At 48.9% G+C, this 20,408-nt stretch overlaps 1 protein-coding gene across 8 annotated transcripts in view; it reads left to right on the top strand.

Moving 5' to 3' along the window:
• Nucleotides 1-20,323, top strand: part of Pkig (cAMP-dependent protein kinase inhibitor gamma) — a 66,390-nt gene extending 46,067 nt beyond the window's left edge. For all 8 annotated transcript variants that reach the window (XM_028769575.1, XM_028769576.1, XM_028769578.1 and 5 more), the window contains 2 exons: nt 15,146-15,316; nt 19,619-20,323. In XM_028769575.1, coding sequence (XP_028625408.1) covers nt 15,169-15,316; nt 19,619-19,698 — 228 coding nt within the window. In that variant the 5' untranslated portion in view covers nt 15,146-15,168 and the 3' untranslated portion in view covers nt 19,699-20,323. The remainder of the gene's footprint in view (nt 1-15,145; nt 15,317-19,618) is intronic.
• Nucleotides 20,324-20,408: the final 85 nt, after the last annotated feature.

The raw sequence follows: 20,408 nt of genomic DNA, 5'->3' as shown, positions 1-20,408 counted from the left end.
CCTCTCCCTCTCCCTCTCCCTCTCCCTCTCCTTCTCTCTCTCTCTCCAAGCCTTACCATTTTACTCTGGCTGGCCTCTGCCTCCCAAGTGTTGGGATGAAAGGTATGCATCACCTAAAACTCCTAAATCTAAAATTCCTGTGACTCACAGTGGATTGTTGTTGGGAGTATGTGGCCCACAGACATCTGCCCACACATGAAGGTGTCCTTGTGAAGGGAGTAAGAAACAAAGGCCACCTGTGCCCAGTTGATCCATGTCTCCCAGGTCTTAGCTACAACCAGAATGGTGAGAAAATATTTGGGAGCCTGGTGGTGAGCTCATCTCTCTTTCTGAAGATGTCATTGGACTGTTGTGCTTTTGTTGCTCAACCAGGGATGTGTGAGGAAGACAGCCTTGTAGGAATAGGCCATGCTCTTCCTGGCATCTTACTCAGCAATTCATGTTATATCTGTGGTTTATGGAGCAGGAACTCTAGGTTTCTAGAAGTCACAGCATTTGACTAATGATCAAAAGCCAGAAAGTGGCACAACTACCTTCAGGTTTCATTTCACTCCAGCCGTTTTAAAAAGCTCTGTGCCTTTTATTTTTCAACTACTCAAAAGTTGTGGCTTTTACTTCACTTTTTGGATGAAAGTAACTTAGGCCTTGAATGTCTTGTCTGAGCCAAGTGCTATACACTTAATATTTTTAGTTTCTAGTTCATGTGGGGAAGTTGTTATCCCCATTTCACAGGCAAAGAACTCGGGGTTTGAAGAGGTTAGAGTCTCTCTGTAACAGTGTAGTAGTAAGACCAGGTTTTGAACTCTTGGTAGAGAAAGCTTCCAGTTCTCACCTTGTACTTCTGTTCCGTGCTTCTCCACAGTCATAGAAGGAAAGGACCTAGAGAAAGTAGCACCCGTTTTCTTTACTTTGGCAGCAGTACTCAGTGGGCACTGTTTTTACAGGTAAAGAACCCAGGATTTAGAGATGGTCTGTGCTTTGCTCCCTTGGCATCATGTACACTCGTGACTCAGCTTCTTACGCACAGTTCACTCCACCCAGCTCCTTTCAGACCATCTCCTTGTAACCAGGGCAGAAGCTACTGCGTTTTTTTCTCTTCCACTTGCTAGTAGTTCCAGGATTTGGGGGATTTTGACCCTCCAGCCCCTCTGCAGAGACTCTTCTCTGCTTGTAGACCCAGGGTCTCTAGTGGGAAGCCCCCATTAGAATAGAGCTCTTCCCCTGCTTATCAGCCTGTGGACCCTGCCTGCCAGCTGCTTCCCAGGACCCCTCGATGTGTCCTCTTCTGACTTAGGGCCTTTGGGAATCCCCTAGATGCATATTTGCAGTGACTTGGTTGCAACTGTCAGTTTCCAGGATGTTTTTTCCCAAATTGAGTTTAAGAGGGTTAGCCTTTGTTCTTGCTGCGTTTGAAACATTGAGGGCCAGAGCTCTGTGCACCTTGACACTGCTGGGCTTTGTGGGAAGACCCAAGGATGCCAGGGTTCCTATAGTCATAGGCACTCCTGGATGCTTACACATACACATTTTCTTGGGAAATGTCCATAGTTTTTCTTAGATTGTCAAAAGTGTTTCTGACCTTTGGAATTTGAGAATTTTTGATCTAGAGATAATTCCTGCTACTGTAGGCCATCTGAACTACCAGGTGCCAGGATCATGGGTGAGCTGAGATAGATGACTTAGCATTGTTGAAGCTCTGTGAAATGTTCCAGACTCCCATCATAAAATGGACAATCTGATTCTTCTCTCATCCCACACAACCCAGGTGCTCTGAACGTGACATGAGTTTACTGGTTGAGTCCATGCAAGGACAGCTGTGAGCATCGATGATGTGTACATTGTGAGCATTGATGATGGCAGGAAATCTGTTGGCTGAGCATTGTGGCATGCACTCTTAATCAAAGTACTCAGAGGCAGATGATCTCTAGGGGTTTGAGACGAGTCTGATCCACAGAGTGAGTTCCGGGACAGCAAGGGCTACATAGAAAAACCCTGTCTCAAAAAACAAACAAACAAACAAACAAACAAACAAACAAACAATAGCAACAAAAAGAAGAAAAAGGAAGGAAGGAAGGGAGGGAAGGAAAACCCTGCCTCAAAAAACAAAATAAAATAATGTTGCTAGCTTCAGTTCAATCTGGCATCTACTGCCACAGGTATCATCAACTGCACCTTGCATGCTGTCTTACTTAGCCCTCATAATGCCCTAAGAACATGGGTGCTATTGTTGTTTTCCATGTGGAGAAATGGCTGTTGTATGAGTCTGAGTGACTTGCCATAGATTACACAGCCAGTGAGCCAGTCAGAAGTGTGTAACTAAAGCACACCTGCTCACCTGCCTTATTTTTAGAGAAAAGGCATAAAAATATGGAACTGTTGCACAGGGCATAGAGCCCAGACGCTGTGATCCTGAGAATATTCTGTGTGATCGCCTATATGAGAGAGAAACTATTCATAGGAGTGATCTAAAATCCTGAGGAAGGCTTAGGGCATAATGCACCAGTGCGCTAGGGTCCACATGAGCAGGATTTCTCCATCAGAATTAGATAGGGTGCTTTCCTTCCTACAGCTTTATGACTTCACATACTACGTAGTTTACCCATTGAAGGATACAGGTCCGTGCCTTTCACAGCTGGATAGCCATCACTGTAGTCACCTATAGACAGACATGTCCAGCACCCACAAGGAAACCCTGCACCCTTTTGCCATCAGCCTCTTGTTCCCTTCCCTGTCCCAGGCGACTGCTAATCTACTTTGTGTCTCCAGAAGAGAGTTTGGCCCTTAGAGTAATAATGTGAGAATCCTGGTCCTGTGGCTACGTCCATCCCCAGGGAATAATTAGAGGCATGAGCATTGGTCCTAATGTATTTTATAGATGGTCTTATTCGCTAAGAAGCTCTGAGCGTGCATTTGATCTAGACCACTCTGGAACTGATGTAGGCAGGGGCAGGAGGTTTTATAAGATTCATTTATGTGTCTGTGTTTGCACAACTGTGCTCATACACAGAGACCTGAGGAAGGTGCCAGGTGTCCTGTCATCTCTCTGTTCCTTTTTGCTATGGCTCCTAGCTGCCAAAGTTTGTGACCTTTTAAAAGTTTGATATGATAACCTGACGCATTGCTAAATTCTTCCCCTTACCAGGCTGCCATGCCTCCCATCAGTAAAATGTCAACAAGGGCTGTTGTACTGATGTCCCACCCTGCTTGTCATTACAGACCCACCGAGGGAGTTTGAAAGTACACCCAGTGCTTGTAGCAGTTCTACTGTGTGCCTCACACACTGTAACTTGTGAGGAGTTAAGGTATCTTCAGTCAGTCTCCCTCGCTAGACCTTGAGCTAAAGGCTGTACCTGTGTCTGACTGTTTTGTGTACATAGCATGAAGTCACAAATCTGGTACTCAGTGAGTGATCGATCAGTAAGTTTTTGGATGAATGGATGACTGTTGTAGAGATAATATCTTGCTTCTTTTCATCCTGCTCAGTGTATTTTGGGGTGACTTTGACAGGACTCTTAGAGCAGCTGGAAAGGAAACCTGAACTGGAAGTGACTCCTTCGCTCTAGCTTCCCACTGTTGCCTAACACTTCTCCTCCTCGGTTCCCAGGAGTGGAAGAGCAGGAGTAACTTACTTTCTCTCTTGGTTTCTGTAGCACAGGATTTTGGGCAGTGTGCCTGGGTACTTCTGGTGCACATAGCTAGTGGCTGGAGCTGGATTAACAAGGGGTGTGCCGGAGTCAGTGACTGACCAGCTGCACCTCCTCCTCCCATGCAGCTCAGGCTTCCTCGTGTGGGCCTTCCCAGAGCTTGCGGTTCTCATGGTGTAGCAGCCTCCGATTTCCTGTATTTCTCAAGTGCTGGAAAAAGGTATCCTAGGAGAGCCAGGTGGATGCTGTATGAGATTCCCTAGCTTCACCCTAGAGTCAGACACCATCCTTCATTTTATGTTAGATATCAGATACTAGGGTATAGCTCAGTGGTATATGGAGGGCCCTAAGTTGAATCTCCAGTGCCTCCCAAAAATGAAAGAGGGGGAAATGAAAGAGAAGGAAGAAAAGAAGTTAGTTCTAAAGACAGCTCATAACTCATACAAAAGGATTTAAACTAGGCCCTCCATTTCCTTATGTATTGTCTTGATGGTGCTGAAACTTCAACCCAGGACTGTGTTACGCTTGGCCAGTGCTCTATCACCGAATTACATTCCCAGCTTTTTAGATGTCAGTGTGTTAGGCAATGTCAAACAACTTGTAGGTATGTTGCAGAACTACTACAGAAATAGATGACTGCTTTCCCCTTTGTTTGCACGTGGGATCCCTAAGGTTGGGGAACTATGCCCAGAAGCACCCACCTGGCACCAACCTGGGACCTTGATGAGCCTGCCTAGAAGTGATTTCACTTTCCCTTCCAGCCCCTCCCTTCATAGGAGAGGGAGGCTGTTCCTTTCTGGAAGTTTTGCTTCTAAGCTGAGCCCCCAATTAAGCTTAGATAAGGCACAAATGGCAACGAGAGCTGGGGGTGGGGGGCGGCGAAGTGTGCCTGGCCACTGAGAGGTCCATCAAGACTGCTGTTCCATCCCATGGCCCCTTAGAACCACAGATGGTAACCCTACCTACATTAGTCACAGTACAGCCCTGCTGGGTGGAGCATAGCCACTAAGAGGGTAGGGCTTTAAGATTGATAGCCCAATTTTTTTTTCTATTGCTGTGGATTGAGAATTTTGAGGCATGTGGGGTGAGGGGGACTGATATTTGGATGTAAAGTGAATTGAATAAATAAATTAATTAAAAAAATTTTTGAGGCAAATTCGTAGACTGAGCCAAACATCCGTGAAAAGACTGAAGAATTTGATCTCCAGCACAAAACCCAATGAAGAGGACTAGGTGTGGAGGTACTGGCCTATACTCTTAGCACAAGGGAGGCCGAAGCAGGAGAATCAGATGTTTGAGGCCAGCCTGGGATACATTGTGAGACTTTGACTCGAAACCAGAAACCACAAGGGATTCAATTCAGCAGAGAACTTTGCTTTAGCGTGCTAAGTGCATCTGGTGTTTGTGTTGGCAAGCACAGTAGAATATTTTCATGAGCCTTCCCTGTTTCCTGTTCTACTTTTTGAAATTCTTTCTTTGAGGCTAGAGACTGGGGTGGCTGGGTAGGCAGGGGACAAAGAAAAAAAAGACAAAGGAAAGAGACCCTTTTCTTCCTTCCTTCCTTCCTTCCTTCCTTCCTTTCTTTCTTTCTTTCTTTCTTTCTTTCTTTCTTTTTTTTTGAGACAGGGCTTCTCTGTGTAGCCCTGGCTGTCCTGGAACTCACTCTGTAGACCAGGCTGGCCTCAAACTCAGAAATCCGCCTGCCTCTGCCTCCCGAGTGCTGGGATTAAAGGCGTGGAAAGAGACTCTTAAAACAGTCTTATTAGACACTAGTGTCCATCGTAGGTCACTTTCATGCGCTAGCCCGATTACAGGCTAGCTTCTGGTCCACATGACCATGTGACCTTGGGCTCTCTGAGCCTCCCTTGTCTTGACCAAAATAGTCACAATAGCAGTTTCTTTGTCTTAGACTTGGTATCCAGTCAGAGAGAGCCCACTTGGACCTCTGCTTTCAGTGAGCTTTTAGAATCCCACAGCCACGTTCAAGGCAGTAATTAGCATCCGTGTTTCTTGGTTGTCCCTTGGTCAGGTAAGGTGGCCAACACCGTAAAGAACCACGCTGGAGACAGACATATGTTCACTGTGTTAGCCTCCAGGCACCAGGCCTTATTGACTTAGACAGTGAGACAGGAACCCTGGTGGTTTGGAGTCCTGCAGACCTCAAAGCAGGAACCTTTAAGAACTCCAGGCTAGGGTGCACCTGTCTATTTACAGTGTACAAGAGCTGAGAGTGTCCAAGAATGCTTCAGGCAGAGGAAGAGGCTTGGGAAGGACAGGTATTACATTAGGTTGAGAATTAGAGGGTCCAGCATGACAGAGCAAAAATAGGCCATGAAGAAAGTAGAAATGATGAAAGACTGGGAAGGAGAGCAGAGCGAGGTCAGCAAAGGATGGGGGGGGAGGGGCAAGGTCAGCACAGGACTGCAGGGGTGGGGTGGGGGTGGGAGAGGGGGTGGGTAGGGGGGTGACAGGAGAGGTTAGGGTTTTGTTGATGTTGAATGGAGCAGAGGAATCCCACATCCCAGTTTCTGTTTCAAGAACAACTCTGGGGCTACATAGGACATTGTTTGGGGGTAAGAGGGATGCAGGACTGTGTTGAGGGCCTCAGCATGCCACTTATCAGGTAGACAGTGAGCACACTGAAATTGTTTTGCAAGCAGAAACAATGGAACCTGGTGACAAACTGCAGGTGGGGAGGAGGATGATAAAGAAAGGCTCCCAGCTTTCAACTCCAGCCACCTGTGAACAGATGAGGCTGGGAAGGGGAAGGCATCTGGGAAGGGGAAGGCATCAGGGAAGGGGAAGGCATCAGGGAAGGGGAAGGCATCTGGGAAGGGGAAGGCATCTGGGAAGGGGAAGGCATTTGGGAAGGGGAAGGCATCTGGGAAGGGGCAGGCATCTGGGAAGGGGCAGGCATCTGGGAAGGGGCAGGCTGGTAGGTTGACACTTTTTGCTGTGTTGATGAGGAAGGCCAGTGATACACAAAGTGGGCAGATCCACACGTTCCAGGAGTTGGAACTCTTTGGGGGTTACCAACAGAGTATTTAAAGGAAGGTCACAGGAGTGAGGTTTGTGGGGAGAAGCTCTAACATATAGGTCCTAGTGGAAGCAGGAGACCCAGAGGGTGTGGTGTCTGGACACTCCGCGGGAAACATGACTGGAGAAGTAAGAAAAGCGCCCTGTTCCCTAACAATGCAGAAATCCCTGCCTGCCTAGTCTGCCCGGCACCCTGCCCTTTCCTCCTGTATCACCGTCTCCCACAGCAAGTCTCACAGCTGCACCCAGATCATGAAAGTCTGGGTTCTCCATATTCCGGGAGCCTGCTGGTGCCTCTGATCAAAGCCTCGCTCAGGGATATTCTCTGCATGGGTACTAAGCACTCTGGGGGCCCTGCACTGCATTGCCCTAGGGCATTAGGGAGCACTTTGATGCTGGCTGGCCCTGTCAGCATGTCTGTTTCCAGCTTCCTTCACAGAGATGATTTGAGAACTGCTGGTTTAGTAGATCCTGGCCTTTTATTAAATATCTAAGCTCATTCTAGCCTTAGAGATTCTGGGCAGTTTTGCTCATTCTTAAGAAACATTTCACAAGGTTTCTTACTCCTGTACCCCATGTCCTCTGTAAAGAAAAAGGTCTGCTTGCTTTTTCTGTAACTTCTGCAAAATATTTCATTTTTTTAAAAAGGAAAAAAAAAAAGACAGGAAATGACCTTTCAAATGTATTTGGAAAGCAGTTAGGAGGTATACTGGAATCTGCCCTAGCAATGAGGGTTAAGCTGCAGACCCAAATAGACTGTAGCTCTTGGCACAGCCCAGGGCCTCTTTAGTCTACAGAGCCAGGGAAAGCAGCAGAGAGACCTGAGGGAGATGCTATCCTGTGGGGACTAGAGCAAGCACCTACAGGGGTTTTGGCTTCTCTCTTCTAGCCTGGGTGTTCAAGATCAGGTTCCCTGTAAGCATCCAGATCTCAAAGAGTTTCCAAAACCTCCAGGGATAAGGCAGAGAACTTTGTGGTCTCTAGCACCCCATGGAGCACAGGCTGCGTCAGAAGCTATTAGACACATTGGCTGTTGGCTTTGCCTGGATTATTCCCTAGCCACCTTCATTTTCTTTCTTTTTTTAAAATTTATTTTATATTATGATTGTTCTGCTGCATATACATTTGCAGGCCAAAAGAGGGCATTAGATCCCTTTATTGATGGTTGTGAGCACCATGTGGATGCTGGGAATTGAATTCAGAACCTCTGGAAGAGCAGCCAGTGCTCTTAACCACTGAGCTTTCTCTCCAACCCTGCCACCGTCATTTTGGGTGAGGGAGGGTTGTTAGTTTGGTTGTTTGGTTTCTGAGACAGGGTCTTCCTCTGGAACTCTATGTGTAGACCAGTCTGGCCTTGAACATCTGAGAGTGTTCATGCCTCTCCTTCAAAGGTTTAGGGTTATAGCCAGATGTCTCCACATCTGGCTCGCCACCATTTTTCTTTTCTTTCTTTTCAATTTTACCCCAAAGCTACTTCTCTGACCTTCCCACCTTTAACTGAACCACGTGCACCACTGGAGAGCCCTTTTGTCTCCTTCTGTAGCCAGTATTATAATCTGCCATGGTAGATTAATATACCCATTCAGTACCTTTTCTTGTGTCAGGTTGTAAATGTCTTGTCTCCTGTGTGGACCTCCCTCCTGGCAAGGTGGTGCCTGGCAGATCTGTGGTGTGCAGTAGACAATGAAATGTCCAGGCTGGAAGAGACTTAGAGATCAGACTCCATTATTGTTCAGCGAGGAAAAAGGAAGCTAGGAGAGGAGATGGGTCTGGGAGTCTGGGACCAACCGGGAGGGTAGGGTTAGACCTTTATCACTGTTGTGGCACAGGTCCATCCCTTGCTCCTTCCACTCTAGAGTCTAGAACAGTTCATCACATACTAAAACCAGCCCGTGAGCTAGGTCTCTCAGGTAAATAGTGCCCATGCTGGCCAGGATTGCCAACTGGTAGAATTTCTGTTCGCTTAGCAGCGGAAAGCACAGGAAAGAGAGGGGTAGGTTTTTGGCTCTCTGCAGCACCATTAAACAGAGAGTAAACAAAGGAGCCAAGTGAAATGTCAGAAGGGAAGGGTTACTGATAGCTCAGCCACAGTAGGACACAGCAATGGTTTATTAATTGGTACTTCTCATGTCTCATGGAACTTTCCAGCCCCTCTGAGCCCGTATTCTTAACTCATCTTCACTTCAGCCCATGAACTTCAGGGGCAAAGGGCAATGTCCAGTGTGTCCCAAGTGGTCAGTGGGGAGGCTGGCTTAACACTGCACTAGATGAGTTCTACCGCAGCATACCTGTGGCCCCTGAACTTAGTGATGTCACCAGGGACTGATGACAGCAGTGAACTCTGCACTGGGCAGGCATTAGGGCCTGTGGATTCTAGAACCTTGGGTCAGACACTCTCCTGTTGTTGTTGTTGTTGTTGTTGTTGTTACTTATGATCAGGTCTTACTATGCCACCCTGGCTGGTCTGGAACTCTCTGCGTAGACCAGGCTGGCCTCAGACTCACAGAAATCCTCCTGCCTCTGCCTCCTGGAATTAAAGGTGACCCTCTAGCAGTCTTCTTTGAGCTTCAGTTTTTCCAAGTAACAACAGTCTTTTCTAGATGGGCTCTGGAGTGCCTCTCAGTTCAATTCTCCATAAACTTTTTGTTAACTGAGCAAACGTTTGTTGAGCACCTGCTATGGACCAGGCTCTGTCATTTCCTGAACGCATCAAAGCTGGTTCTCTGCTGGAGATCTGTGATGGGCCAGGGCTAAGAAGAGAAATCAACACAGACCCACATGTTGGCCACTGTTGACTGAGAACATTCCTATGTCAGTAGGTATGAGTAGATCAGTGTGTGTGTCTTTATTTCTTTAAGAGAGGGTCTCCTGTGGCCCAGGCTGGCTTTGAATTTACTGTGTAGTCAAGGATGACCTTACACTTCTGATCCTCCTGCCTCCGACTCCTGAGTTCTGGGATTGCAGGCATGCAGTCGCACTCAGCTTTGCTGTACTCTTTTTAATCACTGAGCATTTCTGAGCCAGGTGTGACCATGACCTAACTGCTTTCCTGAGTGACCCTCATGCCAACAGAGAAGAAGGACCTGAGGGTGAGCCAGAGATAGAGGTAGACCAGCTTGTGTGGAAGAAGTGCAGGTTTAGGAGACCGGGGTGCTTGGGCCTATGAACCCAAGTGAGTACTGTGCAGGTAACCTGTGAGAGAGGAAACTGAGGGGCAGCCTGAGCTGAGGGCCACAGAGTTTTGTCTCCAGCAATAGATTATTGAGGTTGCTCCTTGCCCAGGGAAAAAGAAAACAGAGACCCAGGAAGGAAGACAATGTTGCTATTCCTAGTGGTGTCACCCAGGTGTCTCATCTCAGCACGAGAGAGTCAATGCTGAGTAAGTGGATGGCCATGTCATGCGATGGAGGGACGTACAGAGTACCGAGGAAACATGGAAGAACGTGAAGGACAGCGTGGTAGCACCATGGAGGGGGCAAGGTGATCTGAGAAGTCGCTCCAGCCCCAGCTTCAGTTTCCTCATTTCTCAAGTGGAGGTTAGAGGAGTCCTGTGCACAGGGTGCTGTCGGTGACCCAGCGTGCCACTCGGGAGCAGGACTCAGGCTATTAATAGTTTGCTGTTATTTATTCAGTAAGTATGAAGTACCCACTGCGTGCAGGCACTGGAACAGCCTTGAGGGTACAAGACAAGAAAGATAGTGTTCTCCCTCGTGGGAGGAGACCACAAAAGAATGATTGAGGTCTTTAAAATTCTTGATTCTGTCTCCGGTCTGTCTCATGTGAAGCATGGGGCTGAGGGTACTCTGCTCAGGTACTTTGTTTTAGCAGCACAAGGTTGCTTGAAATGGGAGGGAAAATAAAACAGCATCTGGAGGGGCCTTGGGCAGGACTTAGGACAGGAACGAGCCTTTGATGTGGTCTGTCTGCTTTTAAGGAAAGAAACTCCAAATCTTTGGGGAGGGTGATTAAATCAGTCTGCAGCTGTGACCGCAGAGGATCACACAGCTGCTAATGGCAGCTGAGGGCTGGGTGGACCTTGGATATGTTTTTAGTGTTTTGATATAATCGTTGTACAGGGTTTCAGGGTAATTTGGACTTGTTTTTAAGACATATGCTTGGATGAAGAAAAGCAAGATAAAAATAAAGTTTTGTCCAGTCATGATAGTGCATGTCTGTAATCCAAGCATCTGCAAAGTGGAGGCAGGAGGATTGCTGTTGAGTTGGAGGCCCACCTAGAGTATATAGTGAGTTCCAGCCCAGCCTGGTCCATAGTGTGAGGCCCTTTCTCAAAAAGAAAAGAAAAGATGCCCAGCAAAATGGTTTAGTGGGTAAACATTCTTTTTTTGGTTTTTGGAGGCAGGGTTTCTCTGTGTAGCCCTGGCTGTCCTGGAACTCACTCTGTAGACCAGGCTGGTCTTGAACTCAGAAATCCGCCTGCCTCTGCCTCCCAAGTGCTGGGACTAAAGGCGTGTGCCACCACTGCCCAGCGTGGGTGAATGTTCTTTTTTTTGTTTTTGTTTTGAGACAGGGTTTCTCTGTGTAGCCCTGGCTGTCCTGGAACTCACTCTGTAGACCAGGCTGGCCTCAAACTCAGAAATCCGCTTGCCCCTGCCTCCCAAGTGCTGGGATTAAAGGCGTGCGCCACCACCGCCCAGCTGTGGGTGAATGTTCTTGCCTCACAGGCCTGACTACCTGAGTTCAGACCCCAGAATGCATAGGAGAGCTCCCCAAAGAGGTCCTCTGATTTCCGAATGAGCACTGTGGCTCCCACACACCTACACTCACGTCATGTACACAGAGTAATAGTAAGATTAAAAAAAAAAAAAAAGAACAGATGAAAATTTTCTTTACAAAAAACTTAAGGGAAAAGGAAGAGAAGGAAGAAGGGGGGAGGGGTTTTCTGTATCACCAAGGACCCAAGATAGATTGTGCTGGAGGGGAGTGTCTGAAACAGGGTGGAGACACCCAGTTCTTGCATCTTTCCATTTGTGCCTTTTGAGTTTTCCTCCTCTTGGATACATGATTTGATAATTTATGGGCTAGGGTGTTGTGGAATGATAGGATACTTACCTAGTATGCAGAAGGCATTGGGTCACATCTTCAGCGCTAATAATAGTTAATAGTAAAAGCAAAACCATTTCCCAGAAGAAGATTGAGAAGGTAAGTCAGGTATGGTACATATCTTTAATCCCAGTAGTTGGGGAATAGAGGCAGGAAGATCAGGCCAGCTTGGTTACATTTTGAGTTCAAGGCCAGCTTGGGCTACATGAGACCCAGTCTTAAAAAGGTAGAGTAATATAAAAAGAAAAAGTAATATAAATACTTAAAAATCAATCAGTGGTTGTGGTGACATACACTGTAAGGATTTGTTGGAGGATGTGGAGGCAGGAGGATCCCAAGTTTGAGAAAAGCCAGACTGTGGTAGGACACACCTTTAATCCCAGCACTTGGAAGGCAGAGGCAGGTGGATTTCTGAGTTTGAGGCCAGCCTGGTCTACAGAGTGAGTTCTAGGGCAGCCAGGCTACACAGAGCAGTCTTGAAAAAAACAAAGTTAAATACTCATATGTGACTATATGATTTTATTTCACTTACAGTATACATGAACATTTCCTCATGCTTGTCTGTCTGTCGAGATGATATCTTCCTATGTACCTCAGGCTAGCTGGACCAGAAATCATCCTCCCTTGGCATTCTAAGTAGCTGTAATTCTAAGCCTATGCCTCCATAGCATGAAGAATACAGTCATGGAAGACAATGAATTTTGGTGTTTGTGTGTTGAGTTGGAAAACTCCCCAGAGCTGTGTTTGGAATCACGGTTCCTGAGGATGAAGATGGATGCTTTCCAGGATTGGGTTTGGGGCTTGGCAGTGCCAACAGCATCAGCTTTCTGCCTGGGTAGCTCAAAAGTCAGACATAGGAAGAGCAAGGTTAGAGCCCTAGGGAGTCTGTCCCAGTGAGAGGCCAGCAGGCTAGCTCTGTAGGTAACCCCATCTGCTGGTGTCAGATCCTGGAGATAGTGAGAGCAGTGCAGCACTCTGCCAGGCAGAGCCTTCCCTGCAGTCCCTGGGGTCACTCTGTCATCCCACAGATAGGGAATGGAGGAGAGAATGGGTGGGTGGGCGGGTGGGTGGATGAGAAGCTGTGTGATCCAGGTGTATTTATAGCGCACTCCTCTGTAGCAGGTGCCGAGCCCAGCATCTTGGAAGGAAGCAGCAGAGCGGGTTTGGCTCAGCTGCCAAGATCAGGCCTTTCAGTCTGGTGCATTGAAAATCCAGACACAAATCCCTTTTCATGGAACTGACTTTCTAACTGGAAAAGAGCTGAGGAAAGAGGCTGCAACAGATGCTGTGGGCAGCCCAGGGTTTGACCCACCCCGTGGGCAACTGGTCTCACCTAGGGAAACATCTGAGCCTAGGAACCACGGACCAGCCTGAGACCTTTCCAAGTCAGGTTATAAAGCTACACATACACAGTGCTTATATCCGGGGTGGGACCGTTGAGAGTGGCAGACATGAAGCAAGCGCCTGGCCACTATCCTTACTACTCTTTCTGCTGCAGTCTCATCATTTGTAGACAGTGTCATCAGCATCGCAACAGGCCGTTCCTCTGTGCTGAGGCTTTGAACAGTTTCCCCAAAGGAAGGGGAGGCAGAGTGACCAGCAGAAGGAGCCACTTCCAGGAGTTTTCAGTGGAGGCTTTCACTGTAGCTCTGGTGCTCACCACAGCTAAGAAAGACAGGCGGGGTGCGCCATCTGCTGGATGCAGGGGGAACTCCAGCCTTCATTTGGAAACTGAGGGTCTTTGCTTCAGAGAACTGGCTGTGAAGTCTAATGTATGGTCTGGTTTATTACCGTATTCTTTCCTTCGAACCGTGGTCTCTCTACTCTAGACCATTGTCCACCACATGCCTTTGAGCGTTCCTGGTCTCATGCCTGTGTTCCCACTCCAGCCTCCTCCATGTGCCCTCCTCACCTTTCCCATCTGAGAGCTCATGGGAATTTGAAGCCAACAGGGAATTAATTACCCTTGAACGGTTGCTTTCCACCCACCTGGTGTCCCAAATGCTCCTCTCTGGGCCCCTCCTGGGTCCCATATCAGTAGCAATACCTCCTTCCCTCCACCTCCTGACTTAAGTCAGAAACCAAAGCTCCCTGTCAGAAGAAACTGCCCACATATTTGTTCTCCAGGTTGTGTCTAGAATCCATCTTGGTGTCTGCTTAGCCCCTGCTGTGTTCTCACAGCTGACTCCCCAGAAGCCTCCTAACTTACCCCATCCACAGCTCGTCTTCGAGATCTTACCTAAAACCCCTCCAGGGTGCTCTTCCAACCCTCAGTGTCCTCCCTGTCATTGTCCCTCCTGCGAGACCTTCCTGCTCTTGTGCCCCACCCCATCCTTTTCTCAGAGCCTCAGTACTCGCTGCTCCCTTCCTCAGGCCGCTCCTTGTACACCCTTTCTTTCTCTTCTTACAATTCTTGCCTCTCTTCATTTTACAATTTTACTTGAGACAAGGTCTCATTCTATTATCCCAGAGCTCACTTTGCAACTGTGTCGCTCAGGCTGGCCTCAAACTCACAGCAATCCTCCTGCCTCAGTCTCTTCAGTGCTAGAGTTACAGGTGTGAACTACCATGCCCAGATTCTTCCCATGCCATTCTTGGATGCTGGCTGACATGCTGCATTCCATTTCCGAGTCTTGGTTGGGTCCTGGCCATCGCTCTAGCGCCCTTGAAACCCTGACCACGCAGTCAAGGGCTAAGTGATGATGTCTTGGCATTGGATGCAGTGAACTGTAAGATCTGTGAGGTGGGAATGTGCTGGCTTGCTCTGTGCGCCCTCTCCATCTGTACCCCAGACAGTGCTGGCCACGTGCTATGGTGAGCGTGGAAAGCTGTCATCAGCTTTACTTTGGATCAAGATGGAATGCATGTTCTTAGGTGTTTTTACATTTATTTTGGTATGCGTGTGTGTATGTGTGTGTGTACATACACAAGGCACACAGTGCAAGTGTGAAGGTCAGAGAAGACCCTGCAATAGTTCTGTTTTTCTACCACGTGGTGTCTGGGGATTGAACTCAGATCCTCAGGCTTGGCGGCAAGCTCCTTTACCCGCTGAGCCATCTTCCTGACCCTCATGCATGTCTTATCTCTCTGTCTTCCCTCCCTTCCTCTCTCTCTCTCTCCTTCCCCCCTTCTTCCTCCTTTATTCCCTTTCTCCCTCACTCTCTTTTTGCTTTTTTGTTTCTTTCTTTTAAAAAATAAAACAGGTCTCTCTATGTAGCCTTTGCTGTCCTATAACTGATTAGGTAGACCAGGCTAGCCTAGAGCTCACAGAGCTCTGCCTCCCAAGTGATAAGATTAGTCATGCACCACCATGCCTGGCTTCCTGCTTGTTCTGTAAGATGTGGGTAGGAGTTGTCTAACTGTGGCGTTACAAAGATGTTTCACTTCTGCCCCTGTCCCAACAGGCCTGAGGAGTGATGCAACAGGCATGATGGAAGTCGAGTCCTCCTACTCAGACTTCATCTCCTGCGACCGGACAGGCCGTCGGAATGCAGTCCCTGACATCCAGGGTGACTCAGAGGCCGTGAGCGTGCGGAAGCTCGCTGGAGACATGGGCGAGCTCGCACTTGGGACAGGTCAGAGCCAATGCCCCAGCATCCTGGTGGGCAGGTGGGGAGGTAGTTTGTCAGCTCTTGCTAGGCTCCAGGCCCTACACTTTCCTCAGGGAAGCAGCTGCATTTAAATTGGGACTGTTTGCAATTGTTGGCAGAGCCCAGGCAATGTCTAGGGTAGAGTGCCACATCCTGGTTCCAAGGGCTCTGAATATCTAGGGCACTTCCAACTCCAAGTCCTGTTAGATTTCTGTAATGAATCCTGACTCCCAGTGTTCCATGCCTCAGTGGCTCCTCAGCGGCTCCTCAGCAGCACAGCCGCCATGTTTACCTGCTCACTTGGACTTCATGCTTTCCCTACACAGCAGACAGCAAGATTAGCTAGCCTGTCCTGTCCTGTCAGACTTCTGCCCCAGACTTCATGGTAATGTCTCAGAGCCAAGGTACTCTTCAGTGCTCCCCAGAAGTCATGCATTGCTGGCTAGCCTGCCTGGCCTTGGATCCCATCTACACCCTACCCCACTCGCCCATCTCTGTTTGCCTCTCTCTAAAGGGTCAGGGATTCCTTGTGAGGGCCTTCACCTCACTCACTGTTGCCTCTGTCTAGAACAACCCCAGTGGAGCTGCGGCCACCTGCTGTCCCTTCATTCCCAGAGCCAGCTTAGCAGATGCTCTCAGAGGCCTCCTGAGCAAGTGTGCCCCAGCCACATTACTCTCAAAGGCCTCATTTCTTTAGTTTCAGGAGAGAGGAGCCCTGTTATACTTGCACATGGCAGGCAGTTTGTGACCCCAGGCAAAATGACCCAATGAAGAAACTGAGGGGACCCAGCATTCCCTGGAACACCCCGCTCCTCACTTCCCCTCTGTTCTCAGAGGTCTGTGTTCAGCTCAGGTCCACAGTTAGCCAAAGACCCTTCCTTGAGAAGCCTTTCCTACCTCTTCCCTGCTGCAGGCTCAGAGCCATGCTTGCCGTATCACTTCCCATGGTGCACTACAGCTTCCTACTGTGCTATCCTTGCTGGGCCATAACATTGTCTTTGTCTGAGTGGCCCCACCCTAGAGTTCTTAGTCCTCATTGCTCAGAAGTGACTTAGGAACACGGAAAAGGGAAGATGTTGGGGGGCAGGGACCCAGTCTCTCATGTAATAGATCAACCGAGGCCAAGAGAAACTGGAGTTTCCTAGGCTCACCCAGCAAATGATTATCATTGGTATGACAGTCCTATGCCTCGAGAGTACCCTGCCCCTTACCCCCAGAGCCTCACCCAGTTTCCCAGGCCAAGGCCCTGTTGGCCTTCCTTGTGCTGGTCCCTGCTTTCTGTTCAAGTATGGACACCTGCACAATGTTCACCCATCCCCCTCTGCAGCCCCCACTCTTACTCCCCACCTTTTGTTCTCTCCCAGCCAGAACAAAGGCTTGCAGGCTTTGCTTCTGGCGGTTGCTTCTCATTGTGGTGCCTTTAGTGCTAAGGCCTTCCCTGACCACAGCTGGTCCTAAGCAGAGGTGCCCCATGGCCCTGTAAGCACCCTCTCTGAACTGAGCTGTTCCAGCACAGGCTGTCTCATGCCCTCTGTGACTAGCAGTGTTTGGCACGTGAAGGTACCTACTCAACGCTGCTCACTGTCCAGCCCACTGAGCGTCCAGCTGGCACACCAGGCACAGTGCCAAGGGTTTCTTCAAGGCTTCTGTGCTCTGTTCAGCTCTCATCAGCTTTGTTTGCTGCCTTCCTTCATCCTTAGCCATCACAGCTACTAGACCCCTCATACAGCCCTTTACAGTACCATTTGCCCTTACTGAGAGTCTGTGGTATTTGGGTCCTCCCAGTACATGATGCTTGCTAGCCACCATGACTGATGTGTAAAATGAGACATGAAGACAGACGTGATTGCTGCCAGGGACTGAGCCACCTCTGACAGAATCAAGGCAAGGGGACCAGCTATGAGAAGCCTTCTGTGAGGATGCCTCACAGTAAAGTGTCTCCAGGCATTTCTGAGCCCAGCAGCTTCACATAAGCGGAAGACAGAGCCTTAAATGCCATCCCCCAGATTCTGACCCACAGGTCAAGGGCCCCAGAGTTTTCTCTGCCACAACTTTCAGGGACTAATGCATAGCCTGAGTAGAACAGGACTGTAGTCCCCATAGGGTATGAGTAAAGAGCTACCTGGTCTCCCCAAGCCTGTGGCCTGCTGGCTCTGTCAGCACTCCAGCATGCAGTGCACACATCTGTCTGTCCCCGCTGTCTTCTCAGACATGGAGCACATGTGCTTTACTTTGCCTAAGAGGAAGAGAAGCCATAGGCCAGCCGTGGAGATGAGGGTGCACTGACCCTGGGCAGCACAGTTTCTTTCCTCCCTAGGACTGATGGGAGAGGACTTTCTTCCTAACTAAGTGAGGGCTGGGGCTGGCCCAGAGGAAGTATGATTGTCAGAGAGGACTTAGGGTCACAACCTATGTTCCATCAAGCCAGATTTAGACATCAGTCCTCAATAAACCAATTAAAAGAGCCGAATTAGGAGCTGGTGGTTAAGCTCAGTGGTTAAGACCACTTCATAGCAGCTTGCAGCATATGTAGCTCCAGTTTCAGGAGATACAATACCATCTGACTTCCAAATGTTCCACACATGCATGTGGTTCACATATATACATCCAAGCAAAACACTCATACACATAAAGTAAAAATAAAATTTAAAAAAGCCAAATGAAAATAAAGAACAACAAAAGGCAATTTATTCAGTGTGGCCACATTGGGAAGAGGGACAGAGAGGTCAAGTGATCCCTCCAAGTTCATCTTTGGGGCTCTGCCATGAGGGCAGGTTTAAGTAGAGGCCAGCATTGTGCACACCCAAGCTGTCCTGCACAAGGTGTGGTCCTGCCCATCACTGATCCTTCATTGTGCAGGGCCCACTATCCTCAAGCGCTGGCAAGTTACAGAACTCTTTCCTGGAGAAAAGTCGCTCTGGTTGGCTCAGGCTCTTCTTCTTCAGCAGGAGATCTTTGGGAATATATAATTTCTTGGGGGCCCAATGTTTCAATAGTCTTGACAGCCAAGGTGAGGGACAGAGTCTCTTCAGGATGTCTTCATGCCTGCCAGGTTGGTTACTGCAAAGTTATTTGTCTGCAGTCTCTGGCAGTGGAGTAACAGAACAGAGACAATGGGGGAGTTTAAAGGGTCCCACCTCATGGAGGCTTCACAAATGCAAGTGTTACCTCAGGGGTGTTAGGCCTCTAGAGGCCAAAATAACTTTGTGGCAGAATCTTGGTTCAGCCACCATCCTCAAAGGAGGCTGCTTCAGGACAAGCAGGCTCAGATTGGCACATACTTGAGCTACAGCGCCAAATTCTGTCCACAGTATTTACTTCCATGAACACTCAGGGCCAAAGACTGCTGTGTGGGGCAATGCACGCCTCTATAAATGCCAGAGAATGCAGCTTAGAGGAAGAAGTGGGGCCCAGCATTAAGCAAGCTCTCCCCTTTGGTTGCAGGTACATCAACTCACCCCTTTGAGCCTGTTTTCTTATGGGCATCATGACCCTAACCACACCTTCAGGTTGCTGTGTGGATTGTTTGACAGAATGCCAGACCCAGAGCTTAACATAGACATAAAGACAGGCCTAGGCAGAATGACATGTACCTTCAGTGGCACCAGGGTCACTGGGGCTTGAGACTGCATTATTGATTGAGTTTTGCCCATAACTGGCCTGGGAGGGTTGAAGAACAGAGTACAAGCTGCTATCAAGTGGGTAAGGCAGAAGCTGCTGGTCCCACCTCACAGCAGGGCTTCAGATAAGCTTCGAGTGAGAAGAGCTCAGGTAGGGACTTGCTGGCCAGGCCAGGTGGCTCCTCTCAGCCCGCTGCTGTCCCTTACTCCAGCCCAGGTTTCTGGCTGGCTGGAATAGAGCAGGGGTGGATGCCGCCAGTGGTGTTCAGAGTCAGGCATCCTCTCTCTACCTTGGGATGTGCAGGCCACAGTGAGCACTCCTGAGCTGCCCACTGGTTGAGTCTCCTATATGGTGTTCGAGGAAACTCCCATTTGCTAAGCACATACTTCCTGTGGGAACTTAACATTCTCCCTTCTAGAGAGCACATGCTCAACATGTCCATAATCCCGACTTCCTGACTTTTATGACAGTAGCAGCCCTGGCAGCCTTTCCATGGTAAACATTGAGACATGAGAGCCTCTCTGGCCTTGGTCCCTCCTTCCCTAGTGTTAGCCTGCTTCCAAGGCTGGCCTCGGTGGTCAGTTTGGCTGGTCCTTCCAGGCTCTTTGTGCTTCCCAGTGTATAAACGAGTGAAAGAAGAAAACTTACTCCTCTTCTCCCATGCAGAAGGACAGGCAGAGGGAAGTACCCCAGACAAAGAAGCCAGCAGCCAGCCCGAGAGCAATGACACGAACACCTCGTCCTGAGTCTGCCTGTGTCCTACAGGCTAGAAGAGACCTGCTGTACCTCCTGGACTGGAGCCCTGGCCAGTCAGGCTGACTGAGAGGATCATGGAGTCCTCTGTGGCCCCCACTCCAGCAAAGCCCTCCACCCACACCACAGGCTCCACTCCTCCCCACCTCCCCACGGTGCCCAGGTACACTTCGAAGACACTAGCACCACAAGATGTTATTTATTCAGCTAGGTGGGGCTCAAGCCAGGCCCTGCCTCTAGGTGAGCAGCTGCCACCTGGATAGGGACTGTCCTGGACAGGGACTGTCCCGTCAGCCACTCACCCCTCCAGCTAGCCATCTGTCGGGAAGATCTTCCTAGCCCTTTTTTAAAGCCTCTTTTACATTTTTTAAAAACATAACTTTTTCAGAGAGAGGGGAGCTGACAATCACTTTTTTCTGTTTTGGTTTTTGGTTTTGTTTTGAAAGCCGTTTAAAGCTCAGTTCTGATGACCTATGCAGCTCTAAGTTCCCTCACGGAGCCTCACAGATCCAGTTTTGGGAAAGGATTTGGACTCAAAACTAACTGACCAATTCTTTGCCCTTTGTACCAAGAGACTGATACTTAGGCCCAGGAAATAAATGCTGGTGATTTGTGTGACTGGCTTAAGATCTTTTCTTGTAACTGCACAGCTGGGCTCTGCGTCCCCACACCCCTACCTCACAGGGCTCCACTGCTGCCCTCT

Source organism: Grammomys surdaster, unplaced genomic scaffold (assembly GCF_004785775.1).
Source record: "Grammomys surdaster isolate TR1022 unplaced genomic scaffold, NIH_TR_1.0 193, whole genome shotgun sequence".
Taxonomy (NCBI): Eukaryota; Metazoa; Chordata; class Mammalia; order Rodentia; family Muridae; genus Grammomys; species Grammomys surdaster.
The sequence above is the reverse complement of the archived record's forward strand: the minus strand, read 5'-3'. Positions and strand labels throughout refer to the sequence as shown.